Source organism: Talpa europaea (genome assembly GCF_964194135.1).
Source record: "Talpa europaea genome assembly, chromosome: 1".
NCBI lineage: Eukaryota > Metazoa > Chordata > Mammalia > Eulipotyphla > Talpidae > Talpa > Talpa europaea.
In genome coordinates, this window is record NC_140073.1 from 126851970 (window position 1) to 126869253 (window position 17284).

At 35.7% G+C, this 17284-nt stretch overlaps 1 protein-coding gene across 1 annotated transcript in view; it reads right to left on the minus strand.

Moving 5' to 3' along the window:
* The window catches only part of DNAH7 (dynein axonemal heavy chain 7), a gene marked incomplete at both ends in the record, with an annotated part of 235690 nt that overhangs the window by 143399 nt on the left and 75007 nt on the right, over positions 1 to 17284 (minus strand). The window contains 6 exons of the mRNA XM_084248143.1: positions 436 to 604; positions 3740 to 3849; positions 5229 to 5441; positions 8756 to 8896; positions 12236 to 12434; positions 13815 to 14008. Of these exons, the coding sequence (XP_084104269.1) occupies positions 436 to 604; positions 3740 to 3849; positions 5229 to 5441; positions 8756 to 8896; positions 12236 to 12434; positions 13815 to 14008 (1026 nt within the window). The remainder of the gene's footprint in view (positions 1 to 435; positions 605 to 3739; positions 3850 to 5228; positions 5442 to 8755; positions 8897 to 12235; positions 12435 to 13814; positions 14009 to 17284) is intronic.

Sequence of the window (17284 nt, forward strand, 5' to 3'; positions counted from 1 at the left end):
TACTGAACATATATTCTATAGCTTGTGAATGTATGTGTGTTTCATTGAGTATCTGGTATTTGCCAGGCATGATACAAGCACTATATACATGAGAATGTATTTATGAAAGTAAATTATGGAATTGTATCAACTTGTTAAAAACAAGATCTAACAGATTAAAAACATCTTCAGATTCCCACAACTTTTACATGATGCAGCAGTTCTCAAACTCACAGCTGCCCCAACAAATTGAAAGGGCACCACTCATTCCTATCAGTGATAAGGATCCATCACTGAGGAATGGAGAGGGAGACATTTGCTATAACCCCATTTTTCTTATTATTGAATTTAAGTTTAACCACAATTTCTTTAACCTACATTAAATTATGTGTCATCAACAATAACCTTCCTCTCAAAACAGTTATGTTGTAAGGAAAACAAAGAGTTGACTCAAACCTTAAAGAATTTTCCCAAAGCCAGATAATCCAACCCATCAGAACAGTTGAAGACAACACATTGTTTGGCTACAGCTTTTGCTAAGTCTTTGGTAGTTTCAGTTTTTCCAGTGCCCGCTGGCCCTTCAGGTGCTCCTCCAAGGTGCAGATGAAGGGCTCCAAATAAGGTTCTGAACAAAAGAAATAAACAGTCTTTGTAGAATAATGTGGTATTTTTAAATGCATTTCCAAATGGTAAAAGTTTAAACTTGAGGAAAAATTTCCCGTTTCTTCAATATTTTCTTCTTCCTTCCAGCTTTTAAGACTTGACATATACATATATTACAAAATCAGAACCACTTCAGTTTTACAATTCAATGCTAATTTCTGATCAATATAGAGAATTCAGTTGACCCTGAATTTACCAATTCCCTTACTGCAAATATATGCAAATGCTATATAAAAGAAAACAAACAATAACTTTTAAAATATAAGGATATTTTTGAAAGAATGAAAAGTAAATCACAAAATGAAGAGAGAACCAAAGCTGGAAAAGTAACTAGGTGTTAAAGCTGTAGAGGTGCAAATTGTATTTGGGATCTGCATATAAACACAATTGCATTTGCACCCACATAGAAATTGGAAATAAGTCCTCTTAATGAACAAGGTGGAGAGCTGGAATAATCAGCCTATATAAACCTAAAATTCTTAAAAGACCACCTGACTCTAAATAGGAACTCAAATAACTCCAGCAGCCCATAGGAGAAAGACAAAGAAAAGTCATCTACAGAGGAGACAGCAAGCTTACCCTAATCAGAGTCCAGTGAAAATCCTATATCATTATGGGGATAGGGTCCACATTTCCATTATTCGTGGGTATATGAATACAAACTGAGAAATGAATATTAAAATTTTGTTCTGGACTAGAGAATACCTTAGAGTCCTCCTTAGGAAAAAAAAGGTTGAACTGTTCCACATAGATACTTTCATAGCAGAGAACAGGTCAGATTACATGGGGAAAGCAGTGTTACTGAATGAGCTCACAGTTGAAATTTAAGATATCAAAGTGAAGAGTCAGACTCGCAGTACCAAATCTTCAGACTTGCAGATGGACATAGCTCTGGAAGGGTAACTAGATACATGGCACTCTACCTGCTTATGTATCCTAGTGGTCTGTTCAATAAGATCTTAAACAAAATGCAACAGACATCAGAAAATCATGACAAATTTCAAAATATAGCTGCTATATGATCCAATGTTACTTCAATATTGAAATAAACAAAAACGTTCAAGTAAGGGCCTCCCTGGTGGCACAAGGGGTTAAGCACTGCACTGTGAAGCAATCTGCAGCCTTTGCAGCACGAGTTCAATCCCCGACTGGCCAAGGAACATGCAACCCACATGGCGCAGCAGACCTCTCCTGACTTGCCCGCTGCTTCCCTCAGCAGTGTATTTCGGTCAGTCTGCCTGTTCTGTTTCCCACTCTGTCGCTGGTGAATCCTCTCACCCCCCCACATATCTGGCCTGTACCCCAGCTCTTGTATGCATAAATAAATCTTTAAAAAAAATGTTCAAGAAAAATATCTATACATAAACATTTTTTAAAAAAGCAAAATTTCACAGGCAATGACTGAGAATTTTCGAGAACTCAAGAAAGACATGAATTGAAAAAGTCCCACGAAGGATAAATAAACTCATTGAAATCTAGTAACATCACAGAGAACATAAACAATATAGAGAAATTCTTAAAAGCTGTAATAGAGAAAATGACCTATGAAGCAATAGTAATTTGAGTAGGTAAGAACAATAGACTACTCAACAGTAAGAGTGAAGGTCAGGAGTACAAAATTTCCCAAGGGCAAAAAGAAAATTCTTCTTCTTCTACAATTCTACACCTAACTAATCTATCATTTAATAACTGAGTGAAAACAAAAAAAGAGACATTTTTAGACAAAGGTTCACTACTTGCAGTGTCCCTCAAAACAATTACTAAAAGATGATGCCTATTAAGGAGAAAATTTAAACCAGAAGGCAAGGAAGAGTAACCATGAGTAAAGAGATAAAATTTTTGGCGCCCATATAAATATTAACTATAAAAAATATGTCATAGTATATAAATAGAGCTCTTCTGTCTTGGAATTCTGACCAAAACTCCAAGTGGAGAGCATATATATCAAACAATTTTATCTTAGCTGTAGGGAAACTATACACCTACCATCAGGAAACACAGGATTTAGAGAGGAAGGTAGTAAATGAGAGCCCAGGAATGAGGATTTCTTTGCAAAGAGTCCTAGTCCTGTTGTGTATTTCCCCTCTCTCTGCACAGAAGGAGAGCAGTACCTACCCCTCTTCCTAGCTAACTGAAAGGACATTAGAGAACTATTCAGAAAGCTTGGCACACCATCTGCCTTCCGGAGCTTGTAAAACACAGGAACTGAGAGCTGATTCACAATTTTAAATATTTAAAAATCAAGAGAATGCCTGCAGTTTCTCCCAATGACAGAATGGGAAAAGTAGGGACAGAAACAGAGGTCTGCACATACTGCTAGCAAGACAGATGTTATGTTTCATTGGACCAGATTCCAGAGGAAGGAAGCCAACACTGAGTCATGCTGAATGGGACCCCATGCAGGAGAGCAACCTAGAGTCAAAGTCCCAAGAGGAGGGTATCTCTGTGGTACTTCTCAGACAGAGGTGTAAGCAAAGGTGAGCAGTGGTCAGACAAGGCATTTTCCACAGGTGGGAAAATCCAGTGACGACGGGGAAGCTGGAGAATGGGAAGTTGGAGTTCTGGTATTTAAAGTCTTTTTATTATTCAGAAAGACCACAGAAAAAATGTAAATGTAAATACCCACAGGGTATTTAATAGAGATATCTAATAGACCCGTATGTGGAGAAAGCTTACAAGAGAGACTTTGGCTGGAAGTATAGCTTTGGGGATCTACAGGATATCGAAGGCTAAGAGTGGATGAGAACAATCAGGAAACTATGAAGCATGAGATGAAATGCCACATGAAAACAGAACTCTAGCAAGTTTGGCGTTTCCGGGCAAGGAACAGGATACCTCTAATGATACAGAAGAAAGCATCAGTGTTTCAAGAAGAAAGGAGACATGGACAATGTCAAAAAACACCAGAAATACCCATATGGTACTCCAGAGCTGAGGAAGAATCTTGCAGAGAGATAATTGAAGGTGGAGTTGAGAGAATTAGGGTCTAAGAAAAGATAAAATTTACTGGTTGGAAGACAACTTAGTACTATTAAAGAAATGAGTTGAGGGGTGAGTAAAAATTATTTCCAATTGACCCTTAAATTACTGACTTTACCTGTAACATCTATCAGTGAGTGGAGTAATAACCAGCCTAGGAGAATTACCAAGATACTCATATCCATATCGCAAATGAGCATTTATCATCTTTGTTTCTAAATGATTTTCCTAGGATAAATCAGATAAAATGAAGCTATTTAGAAGATGTCAAATGATAGAAAATAATCTCAAGCTCTTTAACACATAATAGCTATAATATAAACAACATCTTTAAAATTCACATATCAGACATTTAATTCAGGAGAAGAATTCAATGTCTAATTTCCTTGGATAAGTAACCAAAGTTATTGGCTTCAATTTTTCCCATAGAATATGATTGGAAATGTGTATGTCCCTTATCTCTTGTATATTTTCAATCATTTGTTCAATTTGTTTTCACTGTAGAGTGGGTATTATCATTATTACCATTTTACTGACAAGGAAACTGATGCTTAAAGAATAAGTAACTTGCCCAAGGTCATGCATGTGGTAAGGGGAGGATCTGGCATTTGAAATGATTACACAGTGTCTGAGCTCCTAGTGACTACGCACACTGGTTCTCATATGGCCTCCAGGGTAACTGTTGTCTCTCCTCTCCTCTCCTCCAATTCTCACCTTCCAAGACTTCTACAAAAGCATATATAAGGATTTTCAACTACTTATCTCTAGTCAATTCTCTCTGTCCACTATCAAAAGGCCCATCCTTCTCATCCACCAAACAACTATTCCTGCTCTTCCTCCTTCCAGCTGGTGACTGCCTCATCACCCTCACCACCCATTACCATCCACCCACACACCCTGATAAGAACCCTCCTTCCAGATAAAGTTTCTGCTTCCTTCAGTTGATCAACATGAGGAAACTTCAATGACTAAGTCAGACTAAGACAAACTGATTTATACATTACTTATATGTATCAGAAATCTAAAAATGTAATTTTAAACTGACTAGTCCCAATATTTTGCAGACTCAGCAGGCGTAACGACTCATTTATGGGAGTAAATTTGTATAATTACCTGACAATTTGTGCCTCTCTCTACACACACACACATTTTTCTACGTAACTATACATTTGGATATGGATTTGGATATAGATATAGACATCTTTTTGGCTGCCTTAATCTTCAGTCTGGAGAATGTTTGAGTATCAACATCCATCAGCAAAAAATCCAGTCTTACTATTTCCCATGTGAGCAAGTAAGAACAAATTAAAAAGCTATGAGCTGAGGGCCTCCCCGGTGGCGCAGCGCCGGTTCGATCCCCGGCTGCTCCCCGGCCACCCGAGGAGGGTCCCACATGGCACGCAGACCTCTCCTGCTGCCCGCTGCTCCCCTCAGCAGTGTACTTCGGTCCTTCTGCCTGCTCTGCTCCCTGCTCTGGCTCTGGTGAATTCTCTCACCCTGCCGCACTTCTGACTGTACCCAGTGCATGTATAAATAAACAAATAAATCTTTAAAAAAAAGTTATGAGCTGAAATTGCCATCGAATAGCATTCAGTGATATCACTTACCTGCCAATAGTACCTAAGCTGACTTAACCATTCAAAGTCAGTCTCATTACTAACTTTTTTGGCAACGAGTGCTGCGAGGACATCTCTAGCATGGACATCCAGTACCACAAGGGCTCCCAGGGTAACTCGATTCTGCTTGGACAATTTACCACGGACCAAGGTGACTATATCATCAATTTGTCTGTTACATTTTTCCAAGTATTGCTCAAGAGCCTGAAAGAGATATGTTTATGCAAGGTGATCAGAAACCTTTTGTACAAAAATATTTGCACTACCACGTACACAGTGTATAGTCTACATTTTTACCTTTCCCACAACTTATTAGTTAAACAAGCCTAGTCTGGCCTGACCCATCTCTTCCTTTCCTGCTTCCACCCTTTCTCTATGCTCTGTGGTTCTGGTGAAACTGTCACACATATTGCCCCATCATCATGGCGTCTTGAAAGAGGGACTATATGACCTAACCAAACCAATCATAGTTCTTCCCAGGCTTGCTTTGGGGGCTCCTTTCTAGTGGGTAAATCTAATTATTGAGTTACAAAAAAGAGGATTTATGATGAAAATTAAATCTAGTAGTGCTATGCAAATAAAGAAAGAGTGCTTTCACTAGGCTTGGAAGACTGAGTGTGCCAATCTGCAGCAGAATAAACTGCCAGAGACCAGTAAAAATGAAAGATAGACAAGAAAAATGAGGTTGCAGCAGCATTGAAGCCTTGAGATCCTGACTGACTGCTCTTCCTGGGATTACATGAATCCTTAAGAGTACTCTGTGTAAGCTCACAGAGATCCTAATAAAACATTTAGCATTTTATTTTATGGTGAGGTAGTGCCAGTTCAAAGGGCCAGGCTTGCTTTGGGGGCTCCTTTCTAGTGGGTAAATCTAATTATCGAGTTACAAAAAAGAGGGTTTATGATGAAAATTAAATTTAGAATCAATGAAAATCACTGTGCTTAAGGGAAGTGTCGATAAGCTCCAGCAGCTGATGGGTTGCCTTCTCCACCCTAATAATATTTCAGAAACATTGTGTACCAATGAGTTTATTTCATTCCTTTAGGGGCTGGTAAGTGGTAGCAATGAAACCAAAAATGAAGATTCCTACAATGAGAAAAAGTTTAAAGAATTGAGGAAAGCAAATTGTTTCTCTAATGGGCATGTTTCCTCCTTTTCCTGGAAATATTTTTTTTTTCATTTTTAAGAAAGTCCTTTTTTCAAATATTTGGTGCTTGAAAACTGTCTCATTTATATTATTTACCTGATTAATTACTATTAATTTGTTTCATAAGTAGTGAACAATAAACTGTCTCACTCATACCTCAATGTTTATAAAGGTTTAAATTCTAGGAAAAATAAGCAAATTTAAGAGTATTGAGTGTTTAAGTTAATATGAACAGTGTTTATCTGAGGAATATAAGCTATGTCCATTGGTGGATCTTAGTTTCCTCCTCAGTAAAAGTCAGTTTCTCTGAGAAACTTAGCAGTTCTCACATTCTGTATATCAATGCAAAACATAAAATAAAAATTTAATGTTCGGACCAGACAGTAAAATTACATGTCCATAAGAATTAATTACTATTTATACAAGCAGAATGTGTTTTCCTCTAGAAGAAAAACAGATTTTGAATGGAAATCTAACTTCAGACTGTGATAAACTGCATTCTTTAGGAACTATGTTTCATGAATCAATGAGAATTCAGAGCAGCTAGATTGAAAAAAAAATCAGGATATTGATATTTTGTTACATTTTATTCATTGTAAACAATTATGTACAGTGAAATAATGAATCTGAAGGTAGCTACCATTATAGTCAGCCAAAATAAACCTTATCTGGAAGCAAATATTTTTATCATACCAGATCCTTCTATATAAACAATAATACACTGACTCAAAATCATGTCAATATCTGCAATATCCTGAGCTCTGTAACAGTGGTGATTCTTTCATTCATTTTATAGCCCCTGTAAAGCCTGAGAAAGACTAGTTCCACAATCAACATGCCCTGATAAATACATGGAAACACAGATCCTGAAGTGCACAGAGCCTCCCGGAGTGTGACAGTATAACATGGTGCTATTAGAACATCAGATTCCAGACAACATGGAATGTTTGCAGAGAATGGAAGTGTTCACTCTTCTATGATGCTGCCAATACTCTCCAGCAAAGTGATTGGCTTCCAATGTGAACCACACATTAATCAGGGGAAAAAAATATCAATAACCATAATACTAGGACATATGCTGAAAAAACCACATATTAAAAATTTTTGAATGCATTAATGTTATAGAATACTGAAACACATGCCAGTCCCTCGTGATGCCTACAGAACTGGAATGGCCTGAGCATGGATGACATAGGGACAGGGACAAGGTACATGGGCAGTGGATGAAGGGCATAATGAAACAGGGCAATCACAAGCAGATGAAAAGAATAAGCTTTTACTATCACATATAAGGTTTTATTTCAATTCATGAAACTTTAGCTATGAATTCACCATGCAGTGCAATGGAAGAGGCCATTTTGGCAAGCAACAGTAACAAAGGTATGGTTTGCTTAGTCTTGCTAAGCTATCGCTTGAGGACCCAGAATCTATTAAGCTGACTCATCCTCATTTAGCAGCCACTCAAGCCCAAGGTATGGGTTCTCATTTTGGTTTTCTCTGTGACTGGCTCCATACTTACACCAGATTATGTGAGTGAGGGGGAAAAATGAATAGAATAATAGAAATGTGAATAAATAACTCCATGTCAGTGTCAATGGACACTGTTACAAACAAACAAACAAAAAAAAAACCTACTTGTATCGGTATGCCATGGGGTAAGAATTATAGACAGTTTTGAGCTACAGGATACAGAGGAATGAGAGTGACCTAAATTACCTATCTTTTGGGATTCAAATTGTGCCAGAAGATAAAGGACTGCAAGAAAGGACTTCAGTTTACACTTTACTGCTGTCTCAATTTCTACCTGTTCAAGTCTGTTTGGAATAAAACCAGAGGAAAACATGGTTTGGAACAAGGGGTAGAGGTTTGATAAACACCATATTTAAACAGAAGAAATTTGGAAGATGCCTACAAACTTGTCTGGTTGGCCCACATCTGCTCCCTTGTTCCCTTCAGACTATTTTTCCACTGTAGTTAGTAATCAAGTTGGCATGCTGGTCTGGGGAGAAGGTCCAGCAAGCAAGGAGGGAGATCCCATCTGGGATTACATTTACTCTAGTAGCCCACATTGGTGATGGAAGAATCCCTATGTGCAGGGAGGTTGGCATGTGGTGGCTTAAAAGTGAAAAGACAAAATGAATTCTCTGTACCCACTGAGGAAAAACACAGGAATGCTGCACTGAATGTAATTCCTGCTTTTAATAACAGTGATCCAATTAATATTATCAAATTCATTTACCCAAATTAGGCATCATTCAAAATTTGAGTGGACTGCTTTCGTTTTTTGTTTTTTGTTTTTTCATAAGTAAATTCTGGTAATAGTTACTACTGAAAACAATGCTAGAAAACTTGAGGATGATAAAAGCTTACCAACTGCCCATTTGAAATAGATGTTTGTACCTCTTCTGTCCAAAAGAGTTGAGATACACAGAGAATTGCCTGTCCAGGCCAATCCTTTACCCAGACAATTCGTTCACATTGTGTGTAGGCAAAAATTGCATCTTTAATTACCTAATTGAAAAAGAAAATGTTAAAGATGAACAGTTACTTTAATTGAATGAGGTCTACAAGAGCGAGCCCAATTTAAACAGAGAACTCATACCATTTAAATTTTAAATGTCTTAGCCAATTATGAAGACCCTGAGCATATGACTGGACTATTTTAATTCAAGTTCATTCTACATACCTGTGAGCAAAACAAGTATTTATGTAACATTCTATTTTGCTGATACATTATTGAGCTGTGTGAATTACATGATACCTAATATTTATTTGATTATTTGTAGCCAAAGGTATGTTAGATACATTTGAATTGAAATAGCATGAGCAAATTTATTGCAAAGAATAAATTCAAATAGTTTAAAACAGGTCTTTCAAATTCAGAGGTAGTAATTTTCTTTTTTTTTTTTTTACTGATTATAGAATTTTCTTTATTAATTTAGTCACAGCTATAAACTCCCCTCTACAGGCTTTAATACATCCAATAATCTTTTTTTATTTAATTTTTTATATTCCCCATATAATTACACCCCCTTATTTTGACCCCAAGCCCTCCTTTCCCCACCCCGCACCCCCCATAGAGTGTCTCTGGTTCATAGTTATTTGTTGATTTTGATATTTTCTTTCTTATATTCTTTTTCCTGGTCCCTTATTTAAGTTTTCTAGATTCCTGCTATGAGTGAGACCATCCGGTATTTTTCTTTTTCTTTCTGCCTTATTTCACTGAGCATGATCCCTTCCAGCTCCATCCATGTTTTGTTTTTTTTTTAAAGATTTATTTTTATTTATTTATTTATACAAGCACTGGGTACAGTCAGAAGCGCGGGAGGGTGAGAGAATTCACCAGAGCCAGAGCAGGTAGCAGAGCAGGCAGAAGGACCAAAGTACACTGCTAAGGGGAGCAGCGGGCGGCAGGAGAGGTCTGCGCGCCATGTGGGACCCTCCTCAGTGGCCAGGGAGCAGTTGGGGATCCAACCAGTAGCAGAGGCTGCGGGCAGCTTCGCAACCCGGCGCTGAACTGCTGCGCCACCAGGGAGGCCCCAGCTCCATCCATGTTGCTGCAAATTGCATGTGTTTATCTTTTTTGAATGCTGAGTAATATTCCATGGTGTATATGTACCACATCTTCTTGATCCAGTCATCTATTTTGGGGCATTTGAGTTGTTTCCAAAGCTTAGCTTAGCTATTGTAAATAGAGCTGCTATAAACATAGGGGTGCAGGTGCTCTTTGGAATTGATGTTTCTGTGTCCTTTGGGTAAATACCTAGGAGTGGAATTGCTGGATCATATGGAAGCTCTATGTTTAGTAGGTCAAGAAATCTCCACACAGCTCTCCATAGTGACTGGACCAGTCTGCACTCCCACCAACAGTGCAGGAGAGTTCCTTTTTTTCCACAATCAGAGGTAGTCATTTTCTTTTGACTTATTGAGATTCCCCAGTCAACCATGTGCATATGTGTACATGTACACTAAGGAAAACCACACGATTCCTCTAAAGTTTCTCCTGTATTTCCACACTTACTCCCTCTCAGTCCTGTAGCTTGTTGCCCAAACAATGATGTAGAATTGAGGACTATAATGTCAGGAAGTATATCTTGAATTTAACTACATACAATTTCAGTGGATTGATATAACCACTTTTTTCACCAGCCATCCGTGGGAATTATTATATGTGTCAAAGTAACAGTCATCTACAAGATGATAATTACTTTAATATTTGAATTTCAGAAAAGATAATCAAATTAAATTTTTCTGAGAAACACATAAAGATGGGTGAATTTTTCTGGATATCTAGTCTAGGAGGGTATTTATGGAATAGAGCAAAGAAGAAGGCCAGATACTGGCCTTTGGTAATAAAGAAAATTTAAAGACCAGGAGAAGACACTGAAAAGGCAGGTGAAAATGAAAAGTTACATGATGAGAGGAATATAGAAAAAATGGAAATATACAGCAAAGAAATGCCAAGGGCTGAGTAAATATGTGCTATTTTTCCATCCTAGGTCACTGTGGAAAGAACAAAAGGATGGTATTAAAATCTAAATCACAAGTTTCTATATAATTTGGATGAGGAGAAATGTAATAGATTAAAGTTCTATAATATTATATGTAATATATTATTTTAACTATGCATGTCATATTTGTATTTTGAGGGTAGCAAACTACATTAAATCCATGATCTAGTAACATAACACATTAAGATGCCACCCCATCTTAATGCTCTAAAATGTCAACTAGTTAGATTTTCTCTAAGGATCTAGACAAACAAAAAATTAAAAATCATTGAAATAGTATATGCTTAAAATAATGAGCTATTACTGTACATCAATTAGCAAGTATAACCTAATTCAATGCTGCTAAGTACTGGTCCATGTGGAATTTATTTGTATTGCTGTTGGCTACACACATGGGAATTCTTCATAAATATCCATCAAGGCCTATGAAAAATCATTCTCTTTGACCCAGTGGTCCTACACATGAGAAGCTATCATGAGAGAATAAATAATTCTAAATCAAAGAAACCACCTATATATATAAGAACATTTGTTACAACCCATATTAGGGAGAAAGGGTAAACTGTCCAAAATATTTTTGTTTCTATTGGAAAATATTATGTAGGCAGGTATTAAAACTACACCTAACAAGAGAGCGAAACATTAAGTACATGATATACACTAAACACTTAGGTAAGCAATAAATTTTTCCTTAATGATGATTAGGAAAATCTGAAAAACTAATGCAAACTGTTGTTGATTAGGACCTGATATTCCTTCTTATTTGGCCTTTATGTTCCCCACTTAATCATAATTTTTATTCTTATAAACTTGAAAGAAAAGTCCATCTTACACTAAAAGTAAATTTAAGTCTCTATTTGTTGAGATGACAGTGTTTTATGAAATATGAAAAATAAAAAGTTGCCATTAATTGTAGGATGTATGTATGATTTTCTATCACTTTGGTACATATTTTATATATACACAGAACATAAGGATTCCACATAGAAACATACATGTCACAGATTGATGTGAACTTGTAGAAGTGCTTCCAAATAAGACGAGACAGACCTGCAGACCAAAGTGCTCTCCAACTAATAACAAGAGCAGCAGTGAATAAATGCAAGAAATGAGATGGAAACTCATAACCAAACCCCAAGTTTTCTGTAGTATGGATGGAATTTTGTCCCACTTTTCACATGTCACTACAAAATTACTATCATTGACCATCTCTTTGCTTCAAGCTATTATATTTATATTGGTAATCCATGATGCAATTACTTTCTATACAACTGTGCATTTATCATTGATACATTACTATAGTATCATCTTTACTAAAAATTATAATGCAATTTGATACCTTGTGGATGGAGTTAAGCATAACTTTCTCTAACTCAAGCAACCACTTCTCCACTTGACCTCTGGCTTTGGCTGTTGAAATGGTCTCAATGAGTTCTACCACCTCTTCTTCACTACTCTTCATGTGAGTAATGTCTAAAGTTTCTGTAAATTGTACCTTTGCAATTCCTTCAAAACATTTCTTCAAGTGAGGTTGAACTCTATCAGGACAAAAGAATGTTTAGTAGAATTAACCAAACTAAAGCAATTCCTTAAATATTAATGTCCTTTGTGTACCAATCTTCAGTCAGAATTAAAAAATGTGCACTATATGTTAGGCCCCTGCAAGATGTCAGATATTAAACAAACAAAAAAAAAAGACACAATCCCTGGCTGGAAGGATTATACCATTTAGTTGGATCTCACCATTAATTGAATAATCATAAAAAAGTTCTATAAAATTACAATTTTAATAAGAATTAATGAGAAAATGTATATGAGGTTTTGTTCCTAAAACAATGACTCAAAGATGCTAAAATTAATGCCAGGAGCAAACCAATCATGATTAACAAATAATACACTAACCTGAGGAACCTTAAAACATACAAAAGTAGCCATTTCAACTGGGATCTTCAGAGATTGCTTGTAAATGTTTAGTGTCTTAAACACTTTAGAGTTCACTAAATCAACCGCTTTGAAGGTATCAACTTTAGTCTACTCATTTACTATCGATGGGACCCTCATTTTTGGTATACTTTACAGTAACCAATTGAATTCATTTTTCAAATGAGCAAGAAAGAAGCAGAGTACAAAAACTCAGATGGAAATCTGAGCCTAAATTTATCTTTTTGTCTGGATTACTAGTTTCTATTTTAAAGACACAAGAAACAAAGTAACAAATTTGTTTAACATATATGCATTGTCTGCCCTATACTAGATATTCTTCCAAGGAATTGAGAATCATCATTGTGAAAAGTGATTAAAAATTTCTGCCATCATGAAGTTTATATTCTGCGACTGAAAATCAAACAGTAAACAAAGTAAAGACATTATAAAGTATGCCAAAAGAAAATAAGACAATCCAGCAAAGTTGGCTCAGGAGCCCTGGAAGAGGAAGACATTTTAAACAGAGTGAAAAGGGAAGGTATCCCCTGAGTGGCAGATGGTCGGTTTCCACAAAAACCTACAGTACAAATGGTAAAGGAAATCAAATGACTATTTAATTTCTTTGTTTTCCAAGGCAAAAAAAAAAAACATTATTCTGAGAGAGGAGACTGTCCCTCTTTTCTGGGGCATTGCAAAGACTACAGCACAGGAAGCAAGAAGAAAATTAGTAGAAAATAAACAGGAAGATATGTGCTGAAAAATCTGTAAGAGACTAAGTGGTGAAATAAAGAAGCTCCAAGAAGCATCATCATATTTGGAAAATAACATTCCATAGTATCACTTATATTGTAATAATTTTAAGATGATTATTGATAATAGAATTTTCTTGGGAAAAGTTATTACATAAACATAATTATAGATTTATGCCCTGCCTATTCTGAAAATTAAATTTAATCTGATCTGTTTAGTCACTGTTATCTATGTAAATTACTTACCTAGTTGGGTCTTTAGTCTCAGATAATATCTCAAGAAGTTCATCATTAGACAAGAAAAAGAATCTGGGAAAGAAGAGACGTTTCTTTTCCAAATATTCATTAAGCCCTTTAAGAATGAGTTCCAAAAGTTCATTACATTTTTTCAGCTTTTCCAGCATTCTCTCAATAGTTACAACTGTCAGAACATGCCGATCCTAAAAGTAAAATAGAAAACACTCAACTCAAAAATACTACACTAACTTTATTTACATTCATATTATCTTGAAAAGTATTTGTTCTTAATCAAAGATTATGCAAAATTTAATGGAAAAAATGTATTTTTAAAAAGTGTATTCTAGGTCCAACTAACCTTTTCAATTATGTACAAGTCATGTTGACTTGATTCTCAGCTATGTTGTTTGCAATTCCTCAATTTAAACAGGAGTGAGAGAAATACAGTGAGCTCACAAGAAGGATGGGAGCAGCAAGACAGTATGAGAGAGGGCCTCCCTGGTGGCACAGGGGTTAAAGTGTCGGTGCTATCAAGTTATCCCCAGCCACTGAGTTCCATACCAGGCCAGGGAGCTGACCCACATGGTGCAGCAGACCAATCCTGTCTCCCTTGCTGCTCTCCTTAGGAGTGTATTTCAGTAAATCTGCCTGCTCTGCTCCCCACTCTGTCTCTGGTGAATCCTCTCATCTTCCCCACACCTGCACCTCTGGCCTACACCCCAGTTCTTGTATGCATAAATAAATAAAAATAAATCTTCGGGGGAAAAAACAGTATGAGAAAGATTTGTGCTTTATTCTTTAAGGAAAAGTACTCTGAGGAGTCATCATTTGGGTTACTATTTTTAATATTATTTGTCTATACTTGTAGAAAAGAAAAAGTAAGCCTGTAGGGCGAGGAAGGAGTTTTCAGTAAAAATCTTCTATTGCAGAGAACTACATTTGGAACTGCATTGTAACCGTCCACTTGCCGAAGGACTTAGGTTCAAGGTATGTTCTTGAACTTTCCAGAGACTAAGACTATTCTACCTTTGAAGGTAAAGATTCCTAAATACTCTATTACATGGAAGTGTCAATGTGCACTCTTAGCTTTAGTGATTTAAACACAAAAAAGTATTTTTAAAAAGAACTGTCTTTATGCTGTGGGATTCAAAATTAGAATTATAACCAAAAGCTGATCTTAAGAACTGATATTTTTAAAAAGTAAATAGTTTATTGATTTCTCAGTATCCATCCAAGTAACAATTAATTGGGTTTATAAAAATCTTTAGAAATACATGTTGTAATACAATCTAGATATAGTTGAAATAATTTTTTTTACTAGCTTTTCCCTTTAACACAAATTGATGTCATCTGGATCTAGTCTTGGTCTTAAAATCCCAAAGTCAGTGTTCACCATGGATACCAATGACAAAGAAAAGTTCTTCACTAAATAAGATTAATGTTGTTAGAACTGGGTACTAAAACGCATGAGATTTTAAGAACCTAACAAATAATAAAGTTTGTGGAACACACCCGTATATTTATTAATACAGTATTTTAGAAAATTTATATAAAAATAGCTAGTTGCATAGTGTAAGCATTCTGGGTCCATAGAAAATTTATATGAAATTAAATAGAGAGTATTGTTTAAACATAGACTTTCAAGATTAACAAATTAGACTCATTGTTAGCACACAGCTACGACCAAGAGATCAGCCAAAACTATCAGCTGTAAATTATTTTTATGCAGAAATCTTATTCTATACACATTGAAATCAACTGAAAAAAGAAAAACACACTTATGTAAACACTTTGCTTTGAATTATAACAATGAAACTTGAACACGGGGCAATTTAATTAAGAGCAAAAGAATTATTAAACGCCTGATTTCTGAACATAATAGGTTCCTTTGAAATCTGCAACATATGATTTACATTAGCTTATCTTAAGTATTTTATTTTTTAAGATGTTTTATTTTATTAAGTGTTTTTATTATTATATTTCCCAGGAGTTTTATGTGTCAAGTAAACATTTTTTTTAAAGTAAATAGTTTTATACACAAAAGAACCATGACAGGACACAGGTAATTTATTAATTTAAATGTACAGTGCATCCAATAAAGGAGAGTAGTCTTGTACGCCAAGATACAAGCGCCAAAATGGTGTTCTTACAGTGCCACCTGCTGGGCAAGGGTGCATATTTCTGTTGGAGGAAATAGGCCAAGTAGTTGCTAATAAATATAAAAAATTCCTTTCAAAAATTAACAATATCTGTTTTATTCTGAGCCAGAGAATTTGTGGTAATGTTACTATTTTGTATTTGAAATTTGAAGGTGAAAAAAATCAATTATTTAAGACATCAGTTCACAATTTCTTCCTAAATATTATAGTTACAAAAGAAATAACTACAGAAACACATCGTTCTAGTAATATTTTTTATTGAATTCCTGAGGCTAAACCTATTTAACCAGATTAGTTTATGACTGAGCCATATATATATATATATATATATATATATATATAAAATCACCTCATGACTAAAAACTAAATTGCTTTCACTCTGTTCCCATGAGGTGAACATAATATAGTATCAGATAAAAAAGCACAAACCTAATTAATGCCTCACCCACATTGCTCCTTATCACCTGTGTGACCTTGCTCATTTACTGGAATATCTACTTTCTTAAAAAATGAGGATAGGCAGCATCTCTCAAAGTTGTTCTAAGAACCAAGTTAGACCAAATATTTGAAGCACCTAATATGGTAGCTAGAACACATCTATACTTGACCATACCCTTTTTACTGCCCCTTCCATAACCATCTCTTGAGGAGAGATACAGACAGGCAGGATATTACTTTTGGGTGGAGAATGGAGGGAGATGGAAGGAATGAATCTTACTCCATCAATTTTATGGAGTTAAAAATCAACAATCTAGAATCTGCTGTCCTTAAGGTATTTATCCTCATAAAAATAAACCTGGCTTTAAGTTTGTTAAAGCATTACCAAATGCTGGTACAGGGCAGGCATTCCATAAATATTTGTTGAACATGTGTGAAAGAAAACAGGGGAAGTGAAGCCTAGAGACCTACAGAGGAACTCAAGGAAAATACAGCCCTCCATATGTATGTACCTAGCCATGTTCTCAGGACAGAACAATAAGATGTTTTAACAGGAAGCTACTAGAAATTTGAAACAGTATGATTTCAGTAGAATAGCAGAAAACTATCCAGATCTTTACTTTTAAGAGAGGAAATGTGGGTTCATTGAGTAAACTACAAATCCCCTTACAATTTTGTGATACCTTTGACTTCACCAGGAATAGAAATTCTTTCAAGACCCAAGATGATTCCAGGATTAATCTAGGTCTTAGAGCCCACTTACCTTAAATTGAATTTTCAGGGTTTTGTTGTTGTTGTTTTCAGAATAAATGAGAACCCTTACTAACTAGCAATAATTCAGGGTCAATCTCAATTTAACTATTCATTCACACACTTAACAAA